This window comes from Lichenostomus cassidix, chromosome 10 (assembly GCF_008360975.1).
Source record: "Lichenostomus cassidix isolate B80296 chromosome 10, HeHo_3.0, whole genome shotgun sequence".
Lineage (NCBI taxonomy): Eukaryota > Metazoa > Chordata > Aves > Passeriformes > Meliphagidae > Lichenostomus > Lichenostomus cassidix.
This window is the reverse complement of record NC_139491.1, coordinates 19,172,853-19,199,735: the sequence shown is the minus strand read 5'-3', so window position 1 is coordinate 19,199,735 and position 26,883 is coordinate 19,172,853. Positions and strand designations below refer to the sequence as shown.

The 26,883-nt window shown below is 44.5% G+C and overlaps 1 protein-coding gene across 2 annotated transcripts in view; it reads left to right on the top strand.

Moving 5' to 3' along the window:
* The window catches only part of BBS4 (Bardet-Biedl syndrome 4), a 34,933-nt gene that overhangs the window by 1,553 nt on the left and 6,497 nt on the right, over positions 1–26,883 (top strand). Inside the window, exons 2-12 of one of the 2 annotated variants that reach the window (XM_085071069.1) lie at positions 370–421; positions 14,157–14,236; positions 16,889–16,952; positions 17,679–17,790; positions 18,348–18,420; positions 19,922–19,975; positions 21,324–21,451; positions 22,923–22,977; positions 24,420–24,488; positions 25,836–25,988; positions 26,121–26,292. In XM_085071069.1, the coding sequence (XP_084927195.1) occupies positions 370–421; positions 14,157–14,236; positions 16,889–16,952; positions 17,679–17,790; positions 18,348–18,420; positions 19,922–19,975; positions 21,324–21,451; positions 22,923–22,977; positions 24,420–24,488; positions 25,836–25,988; positions 26,121–26,292 (1,012 nt within the window). Of the gene's footprint in view, positions 1–246; positions 422–14,156; positions 14,237–16,888; positions 16,953–17,678; positions 17,791–18,347; positions 18,421–19,921; positions 19,976–21,323; positions 21,452–22,922; positions 22,978–24,419; positions 24,489–25,835; positions 25,989–26,120; positions 26,293–26,883 lie in introns of those variants that run through there. The other variant, XM_085071068.1, reaches the window with a different exon arrangement.

Sequence of the window (26,883 nt, the reverse complement as noted above, 5' to 3'; positions counted from 1 at the left end):
GCCCTAATTAACTTCATAAATATTTTATAATAAATGTTTTTTGATTTCTTTTCCATGTGATCTCTAATTAGCTTCTTAAATGCTCCAGCATTGTTTTGTTCCAAGGTAAAGATCACTTTCTAGGGTGCTGGTGGTCAGCAGTGACCCCACAAACAGGGATGAGCTGCACAATGAGGGGGTTTATTTAATTGAGCTGTGGAGCAGAAATCTTTGCCTTGCTTGGCAGGGCAGAGTTTGTCCAGCAGCAATGCTGCTATTTTTATGCCATCCTTTGGGATTTGCCAGTTGTCCTTTCTGATTATTTTCTGGAATAGAGCTTCAAGAAACCTTGCCTGGTATATTTACTACTCCTGGTTTCTGTCTTTTCAGGTTTCTTCATCGCCGGCGGCTACAGAACCAACAAAACCCCGTCCTAAAAAAGGTTTGTTTGGAGATATGATTGTGTTTCTTGGGCAGGTTGGTTTTAAGGTTTCTTCTATTGTGTGTGCAGCTGTCTAGGAGGAAATAAATGTCCTCTGGGAAAAGAGGAGACTGTCTAGACTGTAATTTGCTGAGTACCAGTATTTTTCCAGGGTCTCTGTGAGCTCAGTGCTGTTCCTGGCTGACTTATCATACCCGTAGCCTGTATCATGTTTGCTTATAATCTGTGAGACTCTTTTATTGTATACTTACTTATGGGGTTATTAATGAGTTTGATAGTAATGTATCCTCTCAAATAATAACGGGTTTGTTTGTTTTGGGTTCTTCAGAATGATGTCTTGCTCTGGAAATAATCTTGGGAAGCAAACATTGTGTCTTGTGGGGCTTTTTTATGTTACATGTTCCAATTTTTGAAGTAAAAGTGTTATCAATTTAGGCAGGTTGTGACTGGGTTTAATTATTGTTTCTTTGCTTTCATTTGTTTCTTTTTAATTTTGAAAACATGTTAATTTGCTCAGTGCAAATTGTTGTTTTGAAGCCTTGGTAAATTTGAACTGGAACAGGTACAATTTCTGTTGTTGGTTCAAAATGTTTGACCAAATCCTGCTGCTTTTTGAGGGATCTGGTAAATCCTTCAGCCTCTCCTTTCCCCCTTTCCCTCGTTCTTGAGGCACGACTTGTCCTGACACACACAGTGAGCGTTTCCTTCTCTGTAGCACTTCTCCCCTTTCAGCACAGATCTGGGCACTGCAGACCTTCTGTGCCCACCTGAGCTGAGCTTTGGGATGGTTTTTAATTGAGTCTCCTTTCTCAAGTATGCAGAGGGTCTCATCAATTCAAATCATAATTAAGAGTATGTACTCCCAATGGCAAGCAGAAGCAGTCCTCCTTTTCCCTTGCCTTTGCATTCAGAGAAGCTCAGCTGGTGGGCACACTGTTTTCTGCCCTGATGTGCCTGTCACAGTATTCCTTGGGATGGAGACTACTTTGGGATAATGCTGGCTATGAAAAGGAGTTTGATTGGTGACTGGGCACTGCATTGACATTCTGCCTAAAAATAGGGTACTTTTTTGCATGCAGACTTTTTGCATGCATGCAGGCCTTGGGAAGCTGGAAAAGCCACTTTGCTTTTGGGGAGCTCAGGCCAACCTCACATAGTCCCAATTCCTGGTAGGAGAATTCCAGCCCTTGAGCAGAGTATGGCTGTCCTGGAGATGGGGCTTGAGGTCTCAGCACAAGCCCAGGTTTCTTTGGTTGCTTGCCCAGAGCTGAGGAGAATATTGCTACTGCTTCAGGCCTGCATGCAAGTAAAAATAACTCCCAAATTTACTTTTATCTTGACCCTCAACTCTTTTAGAGCAAGGATTGCTCCAAAATGACTTTAAATTGGTTACTTTGAAGCAATTAGTGTGACTTCCATGGAGGCACAGATGGGTTCCCTGGTGAGATGGTTCATCTCCATCCCTTTCTGTAAAGGTTACGACTCCCATCTCCTCATCCTCCGTAACCCCCACCCTGCTCTGCCTCGTTGTGCAAGTCCCATTTATTTGTGGCACTGGATCTCCATTTTATACTGACACAAGCCTTGACTCCAAGAAAATGATGATGAATTTTAAAAAATCCTCTAGCCTGTGACTTTTGTAATTCTCTTTTCTGTCCCTTAAAGGTAAATTGAGGCATCTCCAGTGCCTGGCACACCTCAGGTCATTCTGACTGAAACACCTTGCAAGCCTTTGGGCTTTGCCATTTAATATTTGACTTCAGGGCAGCGGGGAAAGCTGATTTGAGCTGCCTGATTGTTAATCTCTGGGAAATGAGGGCAGGAAAAAGATTTGTACTTGGAGTGATGTAACAGTGTCCTTTATGTGTGGGTGGGGGACTGGGGGCATGGAAAAGAGGAGGAGGGAGAACGAAAGGATGTTGGATTTGTTTTTGTGGAATTTGGCAGGAAAGAGCAGCATCTTTTTTCCCATGACAGTTGGGTTTTTTAATAGAATATTTGTAGAACATCTTAATTAAATATCTCATCCTATTTTAGTTTGGCTGAGGAGAATTTTGATGAACTTTAGGAGCCAGGCTACATCAGCGGTGTTTGAACAGAAGAGCGCTGCTAAACTTATTTTAAACTGACATTTTAAACACTGAATGGCCACTTTCTGTTGCAGGAATTTGCCTTTTTATATTTGCATTGTGTTTTCAAGCAGAATAAAGCTGTGGTATCGGTGTTTTCTCAGGCAAGAGAGATCCTGTACCCAACATCAGCACAAACAGGTCTGTGAAATGCAGAGACCATGTGAACAGTTTGGTGTGGCTAAAATTCGTGCCCAAACAGAGCAATAATGAATAATATGGTTGCACACAGATATAGCAGTGTTAAGTCATTGATGAAGCCCTATTTTAACCATCACAGTGCTGCATTCAGCCTGTAATAACTTGTCTGTGTTTGTACTGGGCAGGAGTGAGGTATTAAATGTATGTTTCTGAGAATGGAATCTCAAACTTGCCAGAAGTCACTGGAATAACAAAATACATATGTGAGGCTTGTAACTTTAACCAGAAGACCACATTTTCAGCGATGCGGGTGAGAATACATTGGATACTGTTCAGCCTAGGTGGAGCAGTTTCCCCTCACTATTCCCTGCTTTCCTTCTGTGATCCTGCCCGTGAGCCAGGAAGTGGAAACCTACAACCAGTATTTAGCAACCTGATTTTATGGCTCTCAAAACGATAACTTTGAGTTGGGAGGCAGAATTTGCTCGTGAAATAGCTGATCCATCATGTGGCTGTTGGGCTGCGAAAGCCTGAAAGTTGGGATTTGGGAGAGTCTGGTTTGCAGGCAGCCTGCAACGGAGTCTGTTTTTCAGGCCAGCCCTGAAGGAAGAGGATGAGTGTTCAACGAGCTTGAAGGAGGTCTAAAGGTTCTGGAGCAGATGGTGCTGGTGAAATTGGGTTCAAAACCTCCATCCAACAATCTGAATTAACGGCATGGGTGGATCCGACTCCTGCCGAGTATCTTGTGGCCACACTTGGTGACAATCGTTCCTCAGCAGCTGACACAGGAGCAGCAAAACCGTTCATTATTTTGTCCTTTACCCCCTGTGGGGAGAGCTGCTCCAAAAATCAATTCCCTTTGTTGCTCCATCAAGATCCATAACTCTCCCTGTGTTGATCCCCAAGTGACTGAGGGTGAAATAAAGGGAGCTCAGTTCCTCGAAGCAATAAGGAATTAATGTCAGCCGGCTGAGGTGGGGTTTTAATCTCCCTCCTGCATTCTAAATTAATCAGATATTTTCCTAAATGCTTTACTGGTTCGGAATTGAGATAGGCTGTCTCCCATCTTCCCACTTCCTTTTTCCCACACAGGCAAATCAAGTCATTTTATAGGATCTGATAGTACTGGAGTGGAGAAGTGCTTTTACCAGCTTGTATTGCTGATTTTTATGGAACATAACTTGAATTTATATCCCTTTATTGTTGAAAAATGTTTAGAAAGTAAGTTCTGAGCTCATGTTTGTCCAATAACAGTTCAGAGGTTAATGGGACCAATTTTGAATGCATTTGGATTTCTACATGAATATGAGACCTCAGACTTTCTGAGATGCACTGATGGTGTTTTAATGACAAGGAAGAATCTTAAATATGTACATAATATAATAAACTCACTGAAGCAAAATGTATTTCACTTGAATCACTGGGAAGAACTTGTCCTAAAAATCCATTAATCTGTCAAGAATGAGAATTCTGAACTGTCACCACCTACCTCTACACACCCCTTACCACAGCGAGGGTCAGGTAGATAAATTTCAAAATGAAAACCCTGGAAGAGTATTAGCAGGGATCAAGTGTTCTCCCCAGCCTGGGCATTGGGGTAGGTATGTTTTTTCTAGGGTTTGAAGCAAGGAATTAACTGTGACCTTTGGCAAAGTGCTTTGGCTTTTGTTTCTTTCCATTTATCAACCACAAACTTAGCCTGATATCCAGTGACAGATTTTGGATGCTGCAGGCTTTTGGTTAATAAAACATTTAGAGACATGAAATGAAAAGTATCGTATAAATGGATACATTGCAATGCACTGCTTGGCCCATTGGGTGGTGACTCTGGTTAGGAAGTGCCAGTGACAATAAACAATCTCAAAATGTGGCTCTTAGATAATAAATAGTGCTCAGATTATGCAGAGGTAGATAAGTGGCTTTTGATGAGCTGTCCTGTCTCTCTCCGGGTGGCTTCTGCTCTCCCAGATGAACCAGTGGGGATCTCTCCTGCTCCTGCAGATGTTTTAAGGGATTCTGTGAGTATTTAATCTGAAGAGCAGGAACTCTCTACCCTGATGAGTTGATTCCATGCACTTGCAGTGCTGATCATTTCTGAATTTCTGATACATTTTCTTAAATCAATATAAATCCATTCTTTGAGCTGGCTTCAAAGCTGCCTTTGAACTTGTGAGAGTGAAGCTGCCTGAGAAATCCAGATAAAAACAACCCCCTTGAGTTAAATTAATTAATACTTCTAAGTGTGTCAGAAAGAAAAGGCCTTAGTGGCAATGTTGTGGTAGGGGGGAGCCAATCCAGCCCTTATCTGTCCTTACCCATTCGCTTTAATTTGGCCATGTGCAAACCAAGATCTTTTAGTCCATTTGAACCTCCAACCTTGTGGGAAGAAAACTGGTTTCTAAATAAGCTAGATTAGTTGGTAATTACATCATTGTTTTATGTAAGAGACTTGGGTATTTCCATTTTGCCGATAAGTGGGGAGCAGTGAGTGCTGTGTGTGATGCTCAGGATCTGATGCAGCTGCTAGTTTTGAGTAGTGAGATTAAAAAATGGATTATCATTTCTGGGTAATTAAATTCTATAATATCCTTCACTTCATCCTCTTCTCCCCAAAATAACAGCCCAGTAATCCCTGCATGGCAAAGAACTGGTAATATTTAAGTTGGAATGTGCTAGCACAGCTCTGCCCTCTTGTGTGTGTACATTAATATCTGCTGATGGAAGCAGGGAATCCTTTGCAGGCAGCACAGCAGGAACATTTTAGTGCCAGCTTTTAAACCAGGTAAATTCATTTTTTTGAAGTTCCTTTTAAAGTTGTTGGTGCCAGGCAAGTTCATTTTGATTTTAAAGCCTTCAGCTCCAGTTCGTTGGCGTGCTGCATACAGATAAAATGGCATCTCCTGGTGGGAATTTAAAAATAATTCTGTAAAAATAGTAAGTGACAAATTCAGGAAGGGTGGGATTCATCTTTCTGCATTGAGATCTCTGATGTAGAACAAGTCTCAGCAGATCACCCGTGCTCCATGTTTAGTCAGTGGGAAGGGCATCTCTGCCATTCCTTGACTTTTCCCAGCCTCTTGTGCTGGGATGAATCCCTTCCTAAGGATCTCTATTCCTCTCCTTTTACCTTGGAGACAGCCCAAGGCAAGTCACTCATGTCTTCATTTTCAGACACTTGAAGGAGATGCAGCTCACTCAAGAGTCAGAATTCCTGTTGTCTGTGCAGCTGGAATTTGAGCATCTGAGTCTTTAGTGACATAATCACCTGTTAGATTTAGCCCAGCTCTCCAACAGCATCTGTGGCACAGGAATGATGGGACTTGCTGACCAAGGAGCAGCTCACTGAGGGCTTTTTGAATAAAAAATATCTCCATTCACTCCTTCCAGGGCCTGTCCCCTTTGCTGCCAACGCTTCCAGCTGCGTTACACACGCTGCAAGTCCTGGGATTTAGTCACTAGTTTATTCATAATTCTCAACAATTTCATTCCCTGCCTGACTGTGATTCATTTTCATACGCATAATTAGAAGGAGGCAGGGTGTGCTTCTGTGACTGTGTAATTAAAGGCTGTGTGATTAACACATCTGTGCAGTAGGGAAGAGTGAAGGTGCACAGGCAAATGTTCATCCCGAGATAGACTGGAAAACTTTATCCTAAGGCAATGAGGCTGGAAGAACTCAAACTATATGGTCTTGTAGTAGGGAGTGCTGAAATGTTAGCAAGACCAGCTTCTATATTTTTTTTTGTGTGTGTGTATATATATTATTATAATATTCCTCCAGTGTAACATTCTTTGGTGGTGGATGAACTAAGGACAGGTTCTAGGGTCTATTCCCCATGGAGTGGGAAGTTTCAAAGACTGTCATGGCTGGCTTGTGGTCCTCTCCCTGCTGAAATTTTTTTTGCTTTCTAAAGGAAAGGCTTTTCTTACAAATGCCTTACAACAATTTTAGTTCAAATTTCCATGTAAAATACCTGATGCTGTAGACAGAAAAAGACTAAGCATAGGAATTAAAGCCAAAGGAAGGATTAGACTGGAAATCCCCAAACTACTGTGCTCCTGATGCTGGAATTAATGAGAAGCTGGTTATTTTGGGAATGCTTGCAGCCACTTTGCGAGGGAAGTATCTCCCATCCCAGTGCTGCTGTGGGAGGAGACAGTGAGGAGCCAGCAGGGAGTATCTCGGACTGCCTCTGCTGTTCACAAGGCATTTTCTTCCCAAGACTTTCCAATGGTGTTCTCTGCTTCCCAAGTCTGGGAACAGCATTGGCAAGCAGCCACCCGGAGAGAGCTCAGACTCCACTTGCCTACAAGGGCACAAGGCATCAAGCAGGAAGCCATGTCATGCCAGGGCTTGGATCCTTGAGTATCTCCAAACGCAGTGTGCTCAGGGACTTGAGAACCCTCATGTAAAAGCCTGGGTTTTGGGGGTTTTCCCCCATTTTTTAGTTCTCCTGTGTTCCGAGCCCATCTCTGCTCAGCAGTCAGCTCTGATGGTCAAAATTGGCTTGTGCAGAGCAAACAGACTTTCAGTTCTTTTTCAGCAAAGACCACACTTTTTCAAATTTCTTTTTGAAGGCATTTGTTACTAAATTTGTCCCTGGTGTTATTTGTTTGAATCAAATTTTAGATGTGAATTGAGTGGTATCAGGCCTGAATCGAACTTTTTATGTAATAATGATCAGGATCATGTACTTGTGTTAAGGTGTGTAAGTCTCATGCCCCCAGATGGATTCAGGACTACAGTGGTATCTCACCAGCCTCCTACTTCTGACGGAGATTTCCCAGTCAGCAAACTGGTTCTGCCCCTGGGAGCCTCACTGGCACTGGGAGGTCCAGGGGGATCACAAGTGTGTGTTAATTTACACATCATCCCACTTCACCTTAAGGCTGAACTGAGCAGCACATGGTAGAAGACAAATAATTGAATAAATTAATTCTGTTTATAAGGCAAAATCATTTAATAATCAGTGTATTAGACCATCTTCCTTTAACTCAGAACTGTAAATGTCTTAAATCAGAAAACACAAATTTGAGCAAGCAACTCTTGAGATTTATGCAGTGCAAAGTAGCAAGAGAAAATGCCCTTTTCCCCCATGCCCTAGAGTATAAATCAGATTTAAGATACAATTTTGAACTCTTCCATCTATCCTTGGCTAATTTTCCTGCAGGGGGAGGTGGAGAGTCAGAAATGGTGCTTTTTTTGTTGTTTAAACCGCTGTTTTCTAGCCTCCTTCCAGCTTTCCCTGCGCCTCGTGGAGCTATTAAACAACGGGAGGCAGCTCCGGGGATGAGTTACGGCTCCTCGCCAGCGCCGGGCTGTGTGTGATGAGTTTTATTAACCCCAGCTGGCTGTAAATAACGAGCAACCACACGGCTTTAGGGCTTGATTTAAAGGTATTCCAGCAACAATTTGCAAATGGGAGAACAGAGGGAAAAGGGATTAAACAGAGAATGGCTAGAGGAGAAAGCTGCTCCTTTTTTTGTTGTCGTTTATATCCATTTTAGAGGGATTTGTGCACACAAACACCTCGATTCTCACATCTATTCACTCACACATGGTGAGTGAAATACAGCTCGTAGAGCCTCCTCTGAGTGCTGGGCTTTGGGGTTATTTTTCATTATTACTGAGTTTTGGATACATTAATAGCTCCATTTTCAAACTCCAAGGATGGGTCTGGGCGTAGGAAGAGCAATGTTCCTGTGCTAGTTTTCTTTCAAAGCTCTAATGTATTTATACTGCCACAGTCTCAGTAAAAGAGTCTGAGGAAGGAAGAGGATTTCTTGTTAAATTTGGCTCTGCTAGGAATTTGTAGGATGCTCCTCTCACACCAAGGCAATCTGTTAGTTTTAAATCTTGATAAAGAAATTGGTATTAGAGCTTACAAATGCTTTCCATCCATGATCATACCTTGTTTTGGAAAATGCAATTCCCTGCAGTGCTGTGTTGTTCTGTAGAAGCTGTTTGAGTTTGTGCCCTAGTATTTTAATGTTATTTTTGCGCAGAAGATGCTCATTCCCTCCCTGTCACTGGATTTACAAACGGTAGCAGAACTCCTGGCGTTGGCAGCTTGTGAAGCTCAAGGCAAAAAGGAGACAGGCACAGATGGGCTCATCCTCCCTATCCATGTTTATTTAACATGGATATGAGAGCACGGAGCTGCGTTTAGGCTGTAAGCACAGCTATGCCTGACAGCGAACCTTCCCCAAGCTCTGTGAGTGGCAGTAATGGTAACCCTGGCAATAATGTCAGCACACGTCCGCAGGGGGCTGGGCTGGGACTGCGGGATGGGGCGGGCGGTGCTCCGCAGAGAATTCCATGTGTTCCCTCTCCGATGTGGATGCTCTCCTGCAGCGACGAGTGAATTGTCTTTATGCCATTGGGAGTTTGCTGTTAAGGCAGTGACCGGAATTACTTGGAAATGGGGATTGAATCTCCAATCCAGTCCAGTCCTGCTGCTTGTACATCCGAGCGAGCCTTGCCCAATGATGGGAGCTGATAACCTCCATCCCTCTGGCTTTGCCACAGCCCAGCTTCCTGCTTTGATTTCTTTGGAGCAAGGTGCAGTGGTTTTAAACTGCTAGAGGGCAGGGTCAGATGGGATATTGGGAAGGAATTCTTCTCTGTGAAGGTGGTGAGGCCCTGGCCCAGGGTGTCCAGAGAGGCTGTGGCTGCCCCTGGATCCTGGGAAGTGTCCAAGGCCAGGCTGGACAGGGCTTGGAGCAGCTTGGGATAGTGGAAGGTGTCCCTGCCCATGACAGGAGTTTGGAACTTGATGATTTTTAAGGTCCTTCCAACCCATGCTATCCTGCGATTCTAAGATTCTCTTTATCAAAATCTTCTGTGGTGACACTCCCTCAATATCAAAATGTTGCAACAGAAGCTTGAGGCACTGCCTGTATGTTTGTTAGTTTTGAAAACACCTCTGTGCTTGGATGATGCTGTTTTACAACATGAATTTTGAATTTGAACTTTGAAAGGGACAACTGAGTCCTTTTGGATAACCTTTCTCACGTACCTGGTACCTACCACAATGGATCTAGACTGTGGCTTGTGAAGCTACTGCAGAATAAAAAAATTAAAAATACTTCTATTTAATTGCCTTTCTGAAGCTTTTCTGTTCTCTCCTTGTGCTCTATGTTATGTGTGCCTTAGGTTATTGTGGATTTTGGTACAAAACAAGTTCTTCCTTGTGTTTTCTTGAGTTTCTTGCCCCTTTGCTGCCCCTGCTCAGTTTGGATTTGGAGATGAAGGGGGTGAACTGGGGCTTGCACCTTTTCCCAGTAATCTGGGTTGGAAGGAGGGCTGGGCTCTGAACTGTTTTTTTTCCTCTGAGATGACTAAAACATGTTCTTGAGCTCTTTCTCAGTGCTGGTGCTTTAGCAGTAATTTCCCACACAAAATCTCATAAAAGCTTCTGGGGCTTTTTTTCCCCTCTTCTCTTTACAGCAATTTAAAGCCCTTTTATTAAATCTGAACCCCACTGTTTGATAGTCCATCTCTAAGCTATAATTACCCAATATGAAGATGCAAGCACAAAATAAATTCCTAGGGAGGTTTACACAAAAGGGAATAACTCATTATTATTTTTTTCAGTCCTTTGAAAAAATCTATAAGAGGATGAATAAAGGGAAGAGTGATGATAGAGCAGCACAGATACAAACCTGATGATCTTACTCCGATTCTGTCGGTGTTTCCGCTCCAGTGGCTTCCTTAAAGGAGCACTGTCAGAAAGAAAAATCACACTGCTGGAAGTGGCTCATGCAATCAATCACTGGCCAGCGAGGAGGTGGGGGATCAGATGGATTCCCTTTTGAATTCAATCAAAACACACTTCAAAGGCATTTAATCATATATTTGGTGCCTGATTCCCTGGTGCAGGACTTTTGTAATCCCACAAAAGAGAGGCCAAAAGACAATTATGCAAGTTATAAACTCTTTTTGTTGTAGTTACCAAGTTTTTTGGATGATTGTGTTTTCCTGGACTGGCCCTTGGGCAGATTGATTTACTGAAAATAATGGCTTTGTGTTTCTTCACTGCTGGAAGGATCTAAACTACTCTTTTCCAACCTGTGCCTGTGCAGTATCTGGATTATTGCCAGAGGTGACAAAGAAAAGTGTCTTCATAGAGCAGAGACATAGGAGAAATTCCTGAAGGTCCATATATTGAAGAAGGTGTTTTATTCCCATTCTCTGGAGCTAGAGACCCAAATAGCCAGGGATTGTATTTCCATTTTCTTCAGGAGAAGGCAGTGACCCGTTGCACTGTGACAGCCTTTATCAGCAGGCTGGGGGAGCAAACCTGAGGGAGATAAATGCACTAGGAGCAGGTATCCACTGCTTTGTGAGAAAGCAGAAATGCAGATTAAGATGGTTGTGGCTCTGGAGAGGTGTATAAATAATTTCCATTAATTCTTTCGGCATCTGAATAGAGCATAGTAATAATCCTTTACTTCCCATGACCACTTTTGGGGGGATCATATATGTTCCTGTGTCAAATTTAATCATGGATTTAGACACAGATTTTGAAAAACATCAGAATTGTTTGCTGGCTTTCAATTTGTTTGTCTTAGGGAGAAAGAAGAAAAAAAGTGAGTCGTGTCTCCTCAGCCTTGTTGATATTTCCAAATGAGTTTTAGGAGCATAAAATCTCCCGGTGTTTTCCCAATCCCACATAGTTATCCTTAGCTCAGTGCATCACTGGGGGAAGAAGAGCTGGTTTGTCTCTGCAGATGTGAATGTTGCTCACTCCTGGAGCTCATGGTGGGTTTTGATTTCTCTGTTTTCTCTCCATCCCAGCACTTTCAGGCAACTTCTCGTGTTTTCCCCTTTTTCTTTGCAGCCTGATGTTCTACTCAGCCCTCACTCTGACTTTAAGCATTTCTTCCTTCCCAGCCCTGTTCCCAGCAGGCATTCCATGGCATGGGAGTGGAGTATAACATCCCTCTTGTCTCATAAGTGTGAAAAAACTCTTTCCTTCAGGAATTAAACAACCAATCCTCCATCCCGCTGCTGGTGTACTGTCCTCTTATCTTAGCCCACAACATTGGTGTATATTTAAACCTTTAATGGTGCTTTTTCTTTTTAACCTCCCAGTAAGGCATGGACAGATGGTTGGAGACCTGGTGGGGTCTGTCTGGAGATGTTTTGATTATTCCCTGTGTCAGACAGCTGCAGGATTTTTTAATTTGAGGCTGCATTAATAGGCACAAAATGGTGAAGGTTACTTCTGACTGTTAGTGGAATGTTGGTGGATAAATAGAGTTTGCAGTGTTTGCTCATAAATCCATATTTACAGAAGAAGGTGGGAAGTGCCCAGGTGTGTCAGGTTTGGTGTTTTATATTGGATAGTGGCACCAGGAGATGCCAGGCAGGAAGGTCTCACAAGTCCAGCTGCTTTTATAGAATTCCAGACTGGTCTGGGTTGGAAGGGACCTTAAAGCCTACTTGTTCCACCCCCTGCCGTGGGCAGGGACAACTTCCACTATCCCAGGGTGCTCCAAGCCCTGTCCAGCCTGGCCTTGGACACTTCCAGGGATGGGAGCAGTGCATTTCCAGCACCCGCAAGTGCTGTGTTTCTGTCACACCCTGGCACCCATAATAACTTACACAGCGAAATAATTACAGAGTGTTAATGAATTAGGGAGCCTTTGAATGGGCTGCTGAACAGCAGTGCTCCAGATGTGAAATAGTGGAGTTTCAGGTCCATTTGTAGCTGTTTAGGCACCCTCTTGACTCTTCCCTTCATGGTTTTACTCTAAGAAGGACAAATGGAAAACACGAAGCTATCAGAAATCAATCCATCTGATCTGGGAACATGCTTATTAAAATGCTTTATTTAAAAAGATCCAGATATTCCACAGCAGAGCAGAATTTGGGAACATTTGGATCCCTGATTTGTGAATTTCTGTAAGCTTAGCCTGTTTGCATTACTCTTTTGTTTGGATTACTTCTTTGCTTGGATTGCTCTTTTGTTTGTTTGGATTACTTTTTTGTTTGGACTGCGAGTTTTCTATTTGTTTTACGGTAGTTGAACCTTCTTTAGAAGGTACTTGACCTTAAATTGCTGGTGTGCACACTTAATTCTCAGCTCTAATATTAATCTAGCTGGATAGTCTGGAATTTAAGAAAGAAAACCCAAGAAAATGAGAATGGCTTTGCGAAATGTTTTCCAAATTCAACAGCTGCAGGAATTCCAGTTCGTTTGAGGAGCTCTTAGTGATACTGGACTTGATGTGGGTTGTGGGGGAGAGCCTGGTGTGCTCCAGAAGTGATTAAAGCGCACCCATGCCAAAAGATAATCGCTCTTGGCACCTGTCTCCCAACGTGATCCAGCCCTTCCCCCTGCAGGGTTTCTTCTTCCTCACCTCTGCTGGCAGAGGGGACCGCGGCCCCTCAGTGCCACCTTCTGCTCGGTGTCCCTGGGCTGCGAAGGGCTGCAGGAGGTGTCCCTGCGCCGGCTCCCCCCAGCTCTGCCCCAGCCCTCGCCTGCCTTTGCCTCTGCACTCGTGTCACAATATTGACTTGCAAACACGGAGCTTTTGGGCCAGTTGCTATGGTTACCCCTCGGCATGGAGACACCAGTCCCAGGCAATACATTCCCAGCCTTAATGAAATGCACAGCAGTGTGTTCAACTTGTAAACCCGCCGTGGATATCGCTAAGCAACATCCATCCGTGATTTGCCATAATTACTGCTGCAAGCGCCGCACCATTGAAATGCTGGAGCACAAGGCTTCCTCCTCCACTGCATCAAATGCTTTTCTGCAGTAGCTTCACAGTGTCTCAGACCTGTGATGTTTCCTAGTCCCTTTACAGTTTCAAAGAACTCAGTTTGACCTCTTTAAATTATTCACACCTTCAGCCTGGCAGCATCTCCCCAATCTTCTATTGTGTGTATCACCTGTTTCCTGCTCATTCACTCCCAGAAATTTATCTTAAAGACCTTTGATTCTTCTGCCCTAGTTTCAAAATGTGAATCCAGCTTATTTCCTCCAAGCCGCTTCTTGTGTATTTGAAAAAATCCAATTCCACCAACCAGTGTTGGTGTTGAATTAAAATGTGTGTGTGGAGCTGTTTACTCCAGGACCTGCTCCGGGAGGAGCTGATGCCTCAAGCCTTTTAGAGTCCCAGACTGGTTTCAGTTGGAAGAGACCTTAAAACCCATCTTGTTTCAACCCCCTGCTGTGGGCAGGGACACCTTACACTAGACCAAGTGGAAGTTTTCTGCTTAGAGCTTTTATTTAGTGTCTATCCTGAATAAGGTGTTCTATCCACCAGTTTGAGAAGTAGAATAAAACCAGACCATGGTTAGAAGTCCACACTCCAGCCTTCAAGTCAAATCATCAATTGCAATTGCAGTTCTTGAATTACTTGCCTTGTGCTGGCAGTTGGGGTGGTTGGGAATCTCTCTCCCAGATTCTCAGTCTGATTCCCTGTGTTCTGTGAATATTTTCCATGTACAGTACCTGAGCTGCCAATCCTAGAGAGGAAGAACTGGTTGATTTATCTGCTCTATGTCCGCAGAGACTACGAGGAGTGTAAGGTAAGAGTTGCCTCCAGAACTTGGGAATTATTATACTGATGTCATGAAGAAATAGTTTTCTTGACAGTTTCCAAACCACCCTCTTTCCTGACTTCTTTTGGAATAAGGGGACCAAGAGAAAACACAAGTAAAATGTCTTCAGTGTTCTCCAATCCTTGACTACCTTCAGGATCCCACAACTCTCTGGAGTAATCTGTGAGCTCAGGATGTCACTGGGAGGGGAAAACTGGAAAGAACTACAAACCTCAGTTGTTCAAAGTGATGGATAGGGTTTTCCAAACTGATAACAGCACAGTTCCACAGTGCAGGTTTCTCGATGGTACTACAAAGGTGCTATGAAAACACTTCAGTTGAGGGAAACATTACTACCAAGTGTAAATAAAAAATATTCTGGTCACCCTTGAGCAAAATTCTTTCATTTTACACATGATCCATGGCACCTTTTAATTCATCTTGGGTTTGTTGAGTAGCTTGGAAGTGGTTGTTTGTTTGGGACTATAAGGGTAAGTGGACTAACAAAATGGCAAATTATTATTTAACTGTGTTTTCCTGATAAAATTACCACAAGAAGATGATGTGCCCACGGGCAGGAGGAGGGGACAAGAGTTGCCTTTCTGATTCTGGCATGTGCAACAAAGATCTGGAAAGACTTTTTGGCTTCTGAAACACTATGTTGGTCAGGACTTGCCTCTGCTGGAGAGGTCCTGGGTGTAGTTAGGAAATAGGTGGGCTGGAGGAAATTAATTTAGGTGTTAATTAACAGAGCCAGGGGGTTGTATCATCAGCACAGTGGTTTCCTCTCAGATTTCAGTTTGCATGGATACAAACACAAGTTGCACTAGCCCTCAAAACAGAAAATTGGTTTCCTTTTTTGCTGACTGACTGGATTTTTTTGGTGTGATTCCGTGTGTTGATTGTTTCTGTGATGGGATGCGAAATCAGACTACAGAAAAGAAAAATCTATGCAGCTCAGGAAACCAGAGAAAACAAGTGGATGATATAAGGGCAGCACTGATGTCTGCACGTCTTCATCAGTCATGGAAGCAAGGAAATAGCAGGGAAAATCGAGAGAAGACAGCTAATAAATACTCCTGCTTGGCAGGCCAGCTTTGTTTTTCCTCAGAGCTCACAAAGCGGTGTTTCTGCAGTAAAATTGGAACATTCCAGGACAGTTTGGGCATTTGTTTAAATGCATTAGTTTAGCCTCAGCAAGAAATAAGTGACCTGTGTTAATTAATTTTAGTCTTTACCACTCAGTGCTTTGAAATGCTCCCTCTCTAACACAGTTTTAAAATCTCCCATAGTTTTCAATGAACTGAAAGGCCACTAAAAACTGTTTATTTACTAACATCAGCTCCCCACAGTGAAGGCATTAAAGTGATTTTGACCCTTTCAGTGCCACTCCAGCAAGGTGCCAGGCAGACATCCCTCAGGCTCTGCAGCTGCAGCATCCCCTGGGATCACACAGGGACTGGTTGGTCTCCTGCCAGTTGTGTCTAAATTCTGTCATCAGCAGCTTAAATAAACTTGGGGGGGGGGGGAAATCTGGGATTACAGATCATATTTCTCAGATGAAGGCCTTTTGCTGTGGGACTTTTTAGGGTTTATAGAATTAATCAGATCTCTCTAAAAGATAGCTCTCTATTGCCCTCTCTTGCTCTGAGAATTTGGGTTTGTGTAGATGGAGCAATCCAGAGTATCAGAATGGAGGAGATGTTGGTTATTTCTGAGTTGAATGTTTTATAATAATGAACTTTGTAAAGAGTTACATAGATAACTCAGCAGGTACAGGTGAGAGAAGAGCAGCCCAGACCTGTTCTTCCTTTTCCTTCCTATTTTTACAAGTGAGGATTGTCAATAAGATCTTTCCTTCTTCTTAATAATAACTTCTCAATTAATACCTTCTCAAGAATATCTTTCTCAATAATAGTTTTCCTTCTGTGTGCTGTATTTGAGGTTCAGTTTTCAGGTCCTTCACTTCTGTTCCTCTTGGAGGCAGGGGATGCTGGTACTGACCATACACATCTGGAATGCCAGATGAGCACCGGGTCACTGCTCACCCTGAAATTATTCTTAACCCCCTAAGTGTCTCTCTTCCACTTCTGCACAGAAGAGGAATCTCAGAGCAGAAATTATGCTCTTGGCTCATATCCAGGGTGTTCATCCTGCCAAAGGTGGGACCAGTTTTTGGGTTGTGGGTGGCTGTGGAATATATCCAATCTGAACCCACCCCAAACTGGGAGCTCCATGGATGCAACCAGCAAGAATATGCATTTTCATCAGGTTTTTTTCCCCATGCACTTCTCATTTGTTCATTTGGCTTTCATTGACTCAGCTGCAGTTGCTTCAGTTCAATTTATTTCTTCACAAAGGGTCTGGAGTAGATATCCTTATCAGGAGAGGATGCTTTCAGAGATGCCTTGTGGCATTTTCCCCAGGTAGTATCTAATTATCTTTGGGAAGAGGAATGAACAGAGGAATGCTAAAAGGGCCACAGTGTTCCTGGCACAGAGCTCCGTCCTGTGCACTGTGTGATTGTCCCAGTCATGGTTCAGTGCCTTTGGTACAGGTGGGGTTGTAGTTTTTGTGACTGGAACCAAATCTCTGGAATTATTATTAAAATAATGTGAGTTTACAATTTTGTCCTTCCAGGCTGTCATCAAAGAGCAGCTCCAGGAGTCCCAAGGGCTCTGTGAATACGCTGTCTACGTTCAAGGTGTGTCCAAAAATCTTCTTTTTGCTAAAGCGGGTCACCTCTGATTTGAGATACAGAGAACAATTCAGGGGATAGATGAGTGAAACATAAGATTGTTATGTAAAAAACACATTCCCCCCCCCCCCCGCATGCTCCATCTAGTTTTGAAGTTTGGGATTTTCACATGAAATGGGCAGATCAGATGTCCCCTTTTCTCTGTATTTGTCACCAGTTCCCCCTTGGGTTACAGGCTCCTGGCCTTCAGTGTGTTGGTGTGTGTTTGACTGTGTTACAGATGCATGTTTTCTGTTCGGTTCCCACCCCAGGTGATTGTTGTCTCACTCCTTGCTCTTAGGATGGTATTCCTCTTCCTGCCCTGCCCTCTGGCCCCTAAAACATGCCCCCAAAACGTGGCATTCCAATTCCAAGTGCTGTGGTGGGGCACAGTGGAGATTCACTGGCAGGGACATACTGCAGCCTGGAGGGGCTGGGGAGGAGGGGAATTCAGACTGCATCTGTACAAGCAACTGCCCCAGGTTTAAAGCTTAAAGCTTTAATTCTGACCCCCAAATTTCTTATGGCACACAGAGTGCTGCCCTCAGACACAACCTGCGGGTGCTGCAGGAGGGGGAAGCACCAGAGGAGCATCGTTGTGATATATCTGTACTCCCCCTCTTTCCCTGCAGTCAGAGGCATGTTTTTCCTGCTGATAATGGATTCATTTGCTTGCTGTATGTTGTCTTACAGCTTTGATATTTCGCTTGGAGGGGAAAATTCAAGAATCTCTTGAACTTTTCCAGACATGTTCCATTCTGAACCCTCGAAGTGCTGACAACCTCAAGCAGGTGGCACGATCCCTGTGAGTGGTGTTTTATTTATTGTTTCTCTTGGATGTGCCACCCAGGACCTTCCATGCTTTGTTTTTCTCTTAGGCTGCTTAATTCCAGACATGTTTCCTCCGTATCAACACTTGGCTTGGCTTCCAGAAGCGTGGGCTGTCCTTTAAGCAGAATCTCTGTTATCTGCCTGGCTGCTGTTGTGTTTTCTCTTTCTTTGGGCTTCAAGCAGAAGGGTGCTACTGATTTCAAGGTCCACAGCTACAGGTGCTGACCTGAGCTGGGCAGACTTGCCCTACAGAGCCTTTTTTGTCTCTGAATGTTGGTCACCTATCTCTTTCCTTGAAGACAAAAGGAGGCTGCAGAGCCTGGGAATTTGTTCTTTACATCTCCAGTAACGTCAGGATGGATGACCTTGGCCCTCAGAGGGAGCAATGCTGAGATTGCTGAGATTGTGAACTTCTCCTGCAGATTTCTAGAGAAGCAGCAAATAGGATAATTTCTCTCTGGCAAAGATGGTAGTGGCTGCACAGCAGGGTCTGAAAACAGGAAACACATAAGAGTTGCAATCCTTTTGCAGGTTTCTCCTGGGGAAGCACAAGGCAGCCATTGAAGTGTACAATGAAGCAGCAAAACTCGATGAGAAGGACTGGGTGAGTGTTCAGGGAGCTGCAGATCCTTGCAGTAGCTGCAAACTAGTCCCAAGCCAAGGTGTGCTCACACTGCCTGTGGTCTGAGCCTGGTTGGGATCACAGGAGCCAAATCCCACACCTTGGCTTGGGGCACAGAGAATTGAGCAATGTGTTTGAGCTTTGCGAAGGATCAGTTTTAACATAACCATGTCTATCCTTTAAGGGAAGTAGGGGGAGAGTTTGGAAACCCTCAGTTATTAAAACTTGTTTGAGTAATTGGGAAAGCTTTTGTAATGCAAAACACCATTGAAAATACAGGAGCAGTGATTTAATTAGCTCTTCTGTATAAAAAGACAAAAAGAGAGAAAGAGTAGTGCAAAGGGAAAGGTGTGACAATGGGTGAAAGAGAGGCTGTGCCTTGCAGCCTTCTGCAGGTTGCCTGTTTTGCCTGCAGAAGTGTTTCTAAAGTAGGCTTGCAATGTGTGAGCTCATTCCTTTGTTTCTCACTACATCTAAAATTCAGGATACAAGAATAGCTTTGGTGTTATTCAGCTTACCCTGTGCCAGACAACTCAGAAACCTTTTGTATCATGAGTCTTTCCCACCTGCATTCCCAGTGCTTGGCATGCCTGTAACCCTATTTACAACCCAGCAGGCAGATGCCAGTGGGTATTTTGATTAGTTATTCCCATTCCTGGCTCAGCACTGGAAGCAGAGCCAGGCTGTGCTCTTCCCTTGTTCTACAATCTACAGCAATCCAGAGTCACTGATTCAGTTCTGCACAGCTGGAGAGGCTGTGTGGAGGAAAACAGGTTAATGGGGAAATAAGTGAGTTTTCTGTGAAAGGTCAAGGCTGTATAAACTGGTGAATCAGTGAAAGGCTCACCAGAATAAAATAGCGAATGGGAGGATCGTGCTTTTCAGGGATGTGCTGGGGTGGGGCAGGTGCCTTGTGTGTTAAACTGTGGGTGAGCAATTAGGGGCATGGATGATCCCTACAGTGTCACCAGAGTATTTAGGATCCCTAAGGGATCTTCCTACCCTGTGCAGAATTGTTTAGGATGCCAGAGGGGGGGTATCAGATATTCCAGTGCTCAACTTGTGTTTTGGAAAATTAGTAACATCTTCCAGTTCTGTCCAGCTGGGTTGGACATTGTGCATATCCTCCTGATGTACAGCCAGACCGAGTCACCCATGAGGGCAGCTTCCCTGGTTTTAGAGAGTGACATCATGGGAAAGAAGCCAGTCTGTACTCCTTGTTCTCCGAAGAGAAATTTCTGATCTCTCTAGAAAGAGATTTGTCATTTCTGTGGTTTTTGTCTCAATGGACTGTAATGTTTTGTGTACAACCCCATTTAGTTCTGTAGGTGCCTGAAGTAACTGGAATTTATAGGTTTACTTGTTCTACAAAGCAAGAAGGGTGTGAGCTGGCACCGGGCTCTCCTGCTCTGAGTCAGTGTTGTCAGATTTTATATTTCTTGCCTTGTACAGATTTGGTTATGGGTTTTTCTTTTTCATGCAGGAGATCAGCCACAACCTGGGTGTGTGCTACATGTACCTGAAGCATTTCAACAAGGTAATGCCAGTGGGAAGCAGAAGCATCCCAGAAATTTCACTGTCATTGGTGAAAGAAAGTGTTTTGCTTCAACGTTTGTTTCTGGGAGGAAAAGTTTGTGAGCTGTCTGTTTCCCTTTGTGTGTTGAATTACCTTGAGTCAGCTGCAAGTCAGTGGGGTTGGATAAAGAGAGATCAGCCTGTGGCAGGGCCAGAGGCTTTTTCTGAAATTTAAGATTTTTCAGAGAGCATTTCTAGTTTTAAAGGGAATTTTTGAGAAACCTGAAACTAGACAGAAAACGGGCTGTGCTCCAACACACAGACAGAAGAGCTGCTTCTGTCTCCGAGCCCTTTAAAGCCAAACCCAGGAACACTGCTGGCTTTGTAGGAGTAGCAATCCAGATCCATCCTCTTGAAGCAAGAGAAGGGTGTTGGTAAAACCCAAACCATTTCCCCAGCTCAAACTGTTGCACCTCATGCAGAGAGTTCCTGAAGGAAATCTCTGCCCCTTGGGTCTGGTGGGATTCAGAGGGAAAGAGTTATGGGGTTGTTTGCTGGAGGTGCAGCAGGTCCTTTTTTCCTCCATGGGAAGGTTTTCTTCCTGTGTCTGAAGCTCCCTTTGAACTAAACCTGGAGTTAGTAAAGGAGTTTTGGAGGTTGAAATGCAGTTTTATTCCCAAGTCTGAGCATGCCATTCCCAGCTCCTCACTTAGCCATCCCCTGAGTGCTGGTGGTGAGCACTGAGCTGTCTCTGATCCAGCTGCTTTGTAAGGGAAAAACCAGCATTTAGACCCTTTTTGTTCCCAGTTTGGCCCAGCTGCTCCCTGTTGCTCTTGCTGGTGGGGTGCTGTGGCCCTTGCAGCAGACACCAGCTGTGCTGCCTGTCTGAGGCATCCCTGTAAAACAAGAAGCTCTAGAGTGTGGGTTCACACTTGGGATTTGTTGTCTGTACTAACACCTTCCAAACTGGGACCTGCTCACACCTCTACTGGGATTTTCACTTGCGAACTGCTGGAATAAGCATTTTAAGGAAGAATAAGCTGTAAAGTTCACCCAACAAATCCAGAGCGTCGGTCAAGCCAAACAAACCCAAATCCAGGAACAGGTCTGTGCTCATCTCCTCCTTGGGAAGCCGTTGCCTCTTGCTTGGCTTAAAGCTGTTGCCTTTTGCTGCCCCTGAAAGCAGGTGGCTGCTGGTACAGAGTTTGTTCCAAGGATTAGCTGGGCTGGGGTTTGTGTTCTCTGGGCTCAGGGGGTGTTTGTTGGCTGTCCTCCTTCCCTGGCTGTTGGGGATTACTCGTGGGCTGTTGCTTTGCTGAGGGCTCTGTAATCATTTATTATTTTTTTATTCTCTGTGGTTGTGTTTTTAGGCACGAGACCAGCTCAACAATGCCCTGGAGCTCAACAGACATGATCTGACCTACATGATGCTGGGCAAAATTCACCTATTGGAGGGGAACATGGATAAAGCCATTGAAGTCTATAAGAAAGCTGTAGAGTAAGAAATATCCCTTTTTTCCATCTGCCCATTCGCATCCTATGCCAGGAGAAAATTGATTGGTGTCCCAGATCTGAACTGAGGCCATGATTAAAGAGCTATTGGTAATTACGGAGGCTCTGAGCAAAGCTGGCACTTCCAAGCACTTCAGCTGTCTGTGCTCCTGCTGACAGTGTGGCAGGGAAGAAGGGAACTGTTGGAAGGGCTGCCAGAAAAAAAGGGGAATAACAAATGGACAGAGATGCCTGGGAGCAAAGTGATCCAAAACTGACTTTATCCATCCCAAAGTTTTATCCACCAAAACGATGTAACCCTGAGTGTCCATCCAAAATCCCTGGCTGGGTGTCAGGGGCTGCTTGCCCTCCCAGTTTGTGGCTGAGGGAGATGTGCTGGTGCACAGGGAATTTCTGCCACCCCATCACGGCTCCTCAGTGCCCACCTGTCCTTGTTTTAGGGCATTCCCAAGCATTCCCATTGCTTTGAAATGTAGCTTTGCCATGGAGGCCAACACTCCAAAGAAAATCAGGAGTGTGTTGGGAGCCACTGGAGTATCTCCATAGTGTTCCCTTATATGCCTGCCCTTGGCTGCTGCCTGACAGTGGGTTGGGTTGGGCAGACATCTGGACTAATCTGGAATGTTTATTACGTAAATAATCCTTGTTAAGCATCTTACCAGGGTTATATTCTTATCTTGGTGCTCCCCTGTCCTCCTTTCTTCTTCCTTCCTATTTATGTTTTTTTTTTTTGTTTTCATCTGCCTATTACATTTTTCTTGCTGTTTCCAGCTCCAGGATAGTCTGTCATTCCATGTTTATGTTCCACCAGGCACAGGTGGTTTTGTTCTGGTTGAGGTTTAGAGGTGCGAATGTGAGTGTGCAGATCCAATTTTTTAATTCTTGGTAGCAGGGAATTAAAAACTGACTCCTGTTGAGGTTAGCGAGACCACAAATTGTGTCTCTCCCTGCTTTGTCCTTTTTTGTTGTGGTTTCCCCCCTATTTATTGGTAATCTTTTTATATGGTGAATTAAAATTCTGATGAGGAGTATGTAGGATCCATCAGGAATGCTGAGGATTGCCTGTCCTATGTGGCCCAAGAGGCTTAGGATGGATGGATTTACAGGGTGGTTTATGAGAGATGATGGAAAATCCCATTTTATATTTCCAGGTCACTGATTCAGACTCACTTTGAAGCTTAACAAAACCACATTATCTTATTATGTGTCCAGATCTATTTCACAGAGCCTTGTTGCCTTCTCACTGATACCCAGAAGATATTTGGGAAGCTGAGGTGTGATGTTATTCAAAGGAAGTCCCCGTGATGGCAGTTGCTCTAATCTTTGTGTTTAATAATAACAGTTTAATTTCCTGGAATGATACCACAGTAATGTAGCATCATAATTCCATGTCCTGTTTTTACCCTCTTCTGGAAGGGCTGAAAAGCAAACCCAGCCCTCTGGCTTTTATATTCCAGATTTTCTCCAGAAAACACAGACCTCCTCACAGCCCTGGGCCTACTGTACCTGCAGGTACTAAATGCTGTTACTGTTACAAAAACTTAATTATTTTCAATATAATTGGTACTGGTTTTTTTATAGAGTTAATTTCTATCCACTTTCCCTTGACTTGCACATGTTTCTCTACAGACTGAATTTAACAGGACAGAACTTGCTTTTCTGTATCTTCTCACTGCTGCTAAAAGCAAACTGATTGCCTGGACCAGAGCCAGAGCAGGAATTCTGTTTGGCAACCACCCTAATTCTGTTATAAATCCTGCAAGTATAACAAAACATGACTAGTCATTACCTTGTTTCTGCAGCAGGATTCTTGCAAGTTATCCTGAAAAAGCAGCCATGAAATTGTAAGTGTTAATGCACCATAAAGGAAAATCGGAATCAATTTAAATAACAAAGGTGTGCTTGTACTTGGGTCTGTGAAATGGACAGGAAAGGCTGGATTATTCCAGAAGTAAGCTTCCCAAAGAGCAAACAAGCAAAGAAGAAGAGGCAGTAGTGCCTGAAAGGAGGAGGAGGCCATGAGCCCCTCTGCTCTGGAGCCAGGCTGGGGGAGCTGGGGGTGTTCACCTGGAGAGGAGAAGGCTCTGGGGAGAGCTCAGAGCCCCTGCCAGTGCCTAAAGGGGCTCCAGGTGAGCTGGAGAGGGACTGGGGAGAGGGGATGGAGGGACAGGACACAGGGAATGGTTTCCCACTGCCAGAGGACAGGGATAGATGGGATATTGGGAAGAAATTCCTCCCTGGGAGGGGGGTGAGGCCCTGGCACAGGGTGCCCAGAGCAGCTGTGGCTGCCCCCAGATCCCTGGAAGTGTCCAAGGCCAGGCTGGATGGGGCTTGGAGCAACCTGGGACAGTGGAAGGTGTGCCTGCCCATGGCAGGGGGTGGGAATGGGATGAGCTTTAGGTGAACTCAGTTGAAACCACAGTATCACAGGATGGCTTGGTTTGGAAGAGACCTTAGAGCTCATCTGGTTCCAATCCATAGGGTTTAAGTGTTTCCAAGCTCTCATGTGCTCATGTATGGCCACAGTGATGCAGTCCATGAGAAGACAAGGGAGGCGTTTCTCACCTGAACGGGAGAACCCTGGGGAGTGAGGAATTTATGGTGAGGGAATTGGGGATGTGCAGAATAGCAGTCTGTAGCCTCTTTTCTGATATAGAGAAAGGAGCAGAGGCCTGTGAATCCAGAGCTCGTTTGTGTGTGAAAAAGTCAGAGCACAAACTCTCTGGAAACCTTTAGTTGGGTTAGAGCAGTGAATCCAGCCAAGTCAAATAAATTCTTAGAATCTGTTCTGTGACTCATCAAACAGGAACATGTCTGTGTAATAGGAGCACTGTAGAACTTACTTTTGTGACTAAATTATTGAACCAGAAATGCTGTTGCCCACAAAACCTGTATTTTTCTTTTTAACTCCCCTTACTCCTGAATTTCTGATGCTTATTTACTTCTTTTCCCAGAGTGGGGATTACCAGAAGGCTTTTGAACACCTTGGAAATGCACTCACCTATGACCCAGGCAACTACAAGGTAAGATGAGGAGTGGAAATGAAACAGCTGAACCATGAGGGGACACCTCCTAAAGCTAGTTCCACTGTCAGAGCTCTGCCATCTCCATCTGGGGCCTGGAGAGGCTGGAAAGGATCCTGCCCAGAAAGCTTTTTGTGAAATACATTTCTGGGATATTTCACTGGATAGGGAGTTGGATGTGTGTGGAGGTAGGGAAAGGGGAGGAGGCAGAATAGGGATGTTAAATTGATCCCTTTGGTTTTTAATTTGAAGTTGCACCAAAGCCAGGTGGAATTTACTTTGGAAGGAAGATCTTCTGGATTTTAAAAATCCCAGAAGAGCTGTGCCAGGTCCCTTGTGATCCAAGTGATATTGCATTTTATTATTCTCCCATCTGCTGATATTCTGTGCTTCCAGCTGCTGTGTATATTTCCTTGGCTCTGGCCTAGAAAGCTGAGCTTGGCATCCAGGTTTCTTTCCTCATTGTGGAACTGCTTCCCTTTTTAGGGCTGTTACTTCATTTCATTCCTTTTTTTTCCTGTTAATGATGCCAAGCATTGAAATGTGTGGTTGACAAACACGAGTTGTTGTGAAAACACCTTTACACTTACGAATTTTACTTGTCAGTGTGAAATCTTATAAAGGACTTAACTAGTGTGGTTTAAATATAGTGTGTTGTACTCACTTCTTTCCCCCCCCCATGCATATTCCCATTAATTTGCAGTATCAGCCAGTCAGTGTGAACAGGGAGAGCTTTGCTGCACATGTCTTGCTTGAGTAGATACATTTTCCTCCCCACTTAACTTGCACCAGAACTATTTCTATCTGTGCTCGATTGTAAAAAGAATCTGTTAGTGCAGAGATCTTTTCAGAGCCTCAGACTCTAAGCAGTACTTCTATCACCCCAAAAAAATATCCTAAACAATTGTCATGTTTTAGTATTTATGAAATCACAGACTCACAGAATGGTTTGAGTTGAAAGGGACCTTAAAGCTCATCCCATTCCACCTCCTGCCACGGCAGGGACACCTTTCACTATCTCAGGTTGCTCCAAGCCCCCTCCAGCCTGGCCTGGGACACTTCTAGGGATCCAGGGGCAGCCACAGCTTCTCTGGGTATCCTCATTTCTGAGACAGTTATGACCAAGATAGTGCAGGAAGAAGCAGACTCAGGTCCCTTCAGCTGGTGTTCTGCTCTGGTGGGGGAGATTCCAGAGTCCCCATCTGCTCCCACTGTTGGTCTTGGCAGCCCTTAGAAGTGAAATGGTTGTTCCTGAGATGGTTTTAGTTTAACCATTTTGTCCTCTTGTGTTCTTGCTGTATCTGAGCAAACGGGGCTGTGAGTTGGTCACTGTTGTCTCATCCCCAGGCCACCCTGGCTGCTGGCAGCATGATGCAGGCCCACGGGGATTTTGATGTCGCCCTCTCTAAGTACAAGGTGGTGGCCAGCAGTGTTCCTGAGAGCCCCCCACTCTGGAACAACATTGGGATGTGCTTCTTCGGGAAGAAGAAATATGTAGCAGTAAGCACCCACTTTCCATTTTTCTTCCACCTGCATCAAATTTTGTGCAAGCACAAGATTCCTGTAATGTGGAGGCAGGAGGTCTGTCCTAGGTGGGCTCTGTTCTAGCACATTTATCCCTTTTGTTTCCAGGCTATCAGCTGCCTGAAGAGGGCAAACTACCTGGCTCCCTTTGACTGGAAGATTCTGTACAACCTGGGCTTGGTGCACCTCACGATGCAGCAGTACGCCTCGGCCTTCCACTTCCTCAGCGCTGCCATCAACTTCCAGCCCAAGATGGCAGAGCTCTACATGCTCCTGGCAGGTATGGGATGCTCCATATGCATCCTGCCTGGAATACCACAGCACAGACAGGAGGTGTGGGATTAAGTCAAGAAACATGGCATAAAGGCTGTATTAAGGAGCTGTTCCCCAATCTCTTCTCTCAGGGGGAATAGAAGGGAAAATTGCAGTCACATCCAGATTAAACACTGGAAAGGCTTGACATGTGAGAGTGGGGTTAGGTTGTCTAAGGAGTGGGTGTGAGTTTCCAGCACTGGATATTTTTGGGATGAAATGAGATAAACATGTCAGAAGTGACATTGTAGGGTTAGATGGGATATTGGGAACGAATCCTTCCCTGTGAGGGTGGGCAGGCCCTGGCACAGGGTGCCCAGAGAAGCTGTGGCTGCCCCTGGATCCCTGGAAGTGTGCAAGGCCAGTTGGACAGGGCTTGGAGCAGCCTGGGATAGTGGAAGGTGACCCTGTCCATGGCAGGGGGTGGCACAGGATGGGCTTCAAGGTCCTCCCAACCCAGGCCATTCCATTCAGTTGGGTTAATCCTGACAGCAGTCCAGACAACCCTCCTGGCACCTGTTTTATGACTGAATGATATTCAGAATTGTCCTAAAAAAGG